This window comes from Myotis lucifugus, unplaced genomic scaffold (genome assembly GCF_000147115.1).
Source record: "Myotis lucifugus unplaced genomic scaffold, Myoluc2.0 scaffold_1523, whole genome shotgun sequence".
Taxonomy (NCBI): domain Eukaryota; kingdom Metazoa; phylum Chordata; class Mammalia; order Chiroptera; family Vespertilionidae; genus Myotis; species Myotis lucifugus.
In genome coordinates this window covers 46,879-49,325 of record NW_005872571.1, presented here as the reverse complement: position 1 = coordinate 49,325, position 2,447 = coordinate 46,879, and the positions used below count along the sequence as shown (strand labels likewise).

Here is a 2,447-nt window from a genome sequence, read left to right as displayed (position 1 = left end):
ACTTCCATTTAATATTCAAATAGCCCTGACTGGTTGGCTCAGTGGATAGAGCGTCGGCCTGTGGACTCAAGGGTCCCGGGTTCGATTCCGGTCAAGGGCATGTACCTCGGTTGTGGGCACATCCCCAGTGGGGGATATGCAGGAGGCAGCTGATCGATGTTTCTCTTTCATCGATGTTTCTAACTCTCTATCCCTCTCCCTTCCTCTCTGTAAAAAAAATCAATAAAATATATTTTAAAAAATAATAATAATTCAAAATAGATAAAAGGAATAAATTACCATACTGTGTTTTTTAAACAATTGAATAGTTTTTAGTTTGATTGAAAACTAGCCTGTTGTAGTCTGCCTGTTTCTCTGCAAAACATGTCCAATGTAACTAGAAGAATGATTTAAATCTTAAGAATGTTTTTAATAACTGGTGCTATAACATCCTATAGAGAAAAATGTTTCTTATTCTTTTGTTTATTAAGTATTCGATTGAGAAGTCAAATGCAACAGGACAGATTTGTCATGTGTTTTCTTAAAAGACAAGTATAATTTTGTTGTTGTTGTTGTAGGTTGCAAGATAACAGACAGTTTAGAGGCAGGGACGGCAGACGGGGGTGGCCAAGTGACAATCGATCCAATCAATGGCATGGACGACCCTGGGGTAACAATTACCAGCAGCACAGACAAGAACCTTACCACCCTCACCAGTATGGAAACTACGGTTACAACCAACGGCCTCCCTATGGCTATTACTGAGAGAAATGTCCGCAGCTTTTAGTAAAACCGTTTCCTTTGTTAACAAGACAAACATTTGCGTGTATTTTCTGTTGGTCATCATTTTGCATCTGATTTTAGAAAATAAATTAATTTTTTGGAACTTGAGACATTTTTAAAAAAATAAGATCTTTCCAGAGAGATGTGATGGTTGCTGGGAATAAACACTTCCCTAAAAAAGTTATGGATTATATGGCTTGACTTCTACCTCAGACTCTTCGTTTCATGACTTTGAACTTGGTATATCTTTTCCTCGTTGGACCTTCAGTTCTGTCTTTGTTTTACACAGAAATAAGATAGGAATTTTAAAATAGAAAATGCTTGCTTTTACTTTGTAATATAAGGAAGTATCCATGTACTTGGATGTGCTCATTCCTAAAATTTTGAGAGACTGGTAAAATGAACTAGTGAATGCACAACTATCCTTCGTCGTAATGTGTTCTACATTAACTTCAGAAGTTGGAAGGTAAAGAAACTGTAGTTATATTTCTTTTTTGGCTCTTGCTATGTGACTATGGTACTTTCTAATTACTCTTTAGGTATGAGCTCCCCAATCATTTTTGTCTCTTTTTATTTTTAATCTTCACCTGAGGAGTAGTGTCTTGATCTAATGATCTAGGGTGGGATTAGGGCACAATCATTTTATACAAACTCTAAACCTAGTAGGTAAAAATTTATACATTATATAAAAGTGTCACAAAAACACTGTAATATTCCCCTTCCTCTTCAATCTTGTGTAAAATAAGGTTGCATTATTTGACTTTACTTACTTTTATGGTACTTAATGTAGGTTGAGTTTACAATGTTATAATCACTTTCAAATGTGCACCTTTCTGCATTCTCTTCAATAAACACTGTGATGCTGTAACGTCCTTTCAGGGTGATCATTATATTTCAAATAATTGTAGTGGCCGTTACATGGTTTTATTTAAATAAAATACTTAGAATATTAATCAATTTCTGTTTTGGCAGCTAGCCTACTCAATGTGGTGAGATGGGTTTTTGTCTTTTTTATTACTCTGTCCTTCACGTCCACTGAAAACAGTTTATTTGGTTTAAAAATAATATTAAAAGTACAAGTTTCATCATAGGCCGAAGGAATTAAAAGGCAACTTCCTAAATCTGCCTTGTCCCTTAGCATTCCGCTCTCGGCCCTTGAGGCCGACTTCTCCAGGTATCGCTTCTCCATGCTCCGGATCCAACTCTCCCCGTCTCCCCGGCTCCTGAAGAGCCATCCTCTGAGGTAACTCATTTTTGGGAAAGCTCTAATGAACCACATATTCACACTCAGGGTTTCCTCTGGCCTCTCATCACATCTGTAGGCAGCAAGCCAGTGCTGCTCCATGAAGGTAGGTCTTGACATTACACCTATTTAGCCTAGAGCAGTGGTCGGCAAACTCATTTGTCAACAGAGCCAAATATCAACAGTACAACGATTGAAATTTCTTTTGAGAGCCAAATTTCTTAAACTTAAACTATATAGGTAGGTACACTGTTATTAACTTCATTAGGGTCCTCCTAAGCTGGCCTTTGCTAAAAACATCCTCAATCTGCTTGAGGTATGTTCACCTGAGGTCGACCCCTTCCAACTCTCCCATCCACACTCATCTTGTATACTTGTTTCAGATAGTCGAGCATGGATGGGAGAGTTGGAAGGGGTCGACCTCAGCGAATGTACCTCAATC

The 2,447-nt window shown here is 37.8% G+C and overlaps 1 protein-coding gene across 5 annotated transcripts in view; it reads left to right on the top strand.

Annotated features, from left to right (window-relative positions):
* Window positions 1-1,630, top strand: part of FAM103A1 (family with sequence similarity 103 member A1) — a 7,277-nt gene extending 5,647 nt beyond the window's left edge. For all 5 annotated transcript variants that reach the window (XM_014449903.1, XM_006107878.2, XM_014449905.1 and 2 more), the window contains exon 3: window positions 558-1,630. In XM_014449903.1, the coding sequence (XP_014305389.1) occupies window positions 558-744 (187 nt within the window). In that variant the 3' untranslated portion in view covers window positions 745-1,630. The remainder of the gene's footprint in view (window positions 1-557) is intronic.
* Window positions 1,631-2,447: the final 817 nt, after the last annotated feature.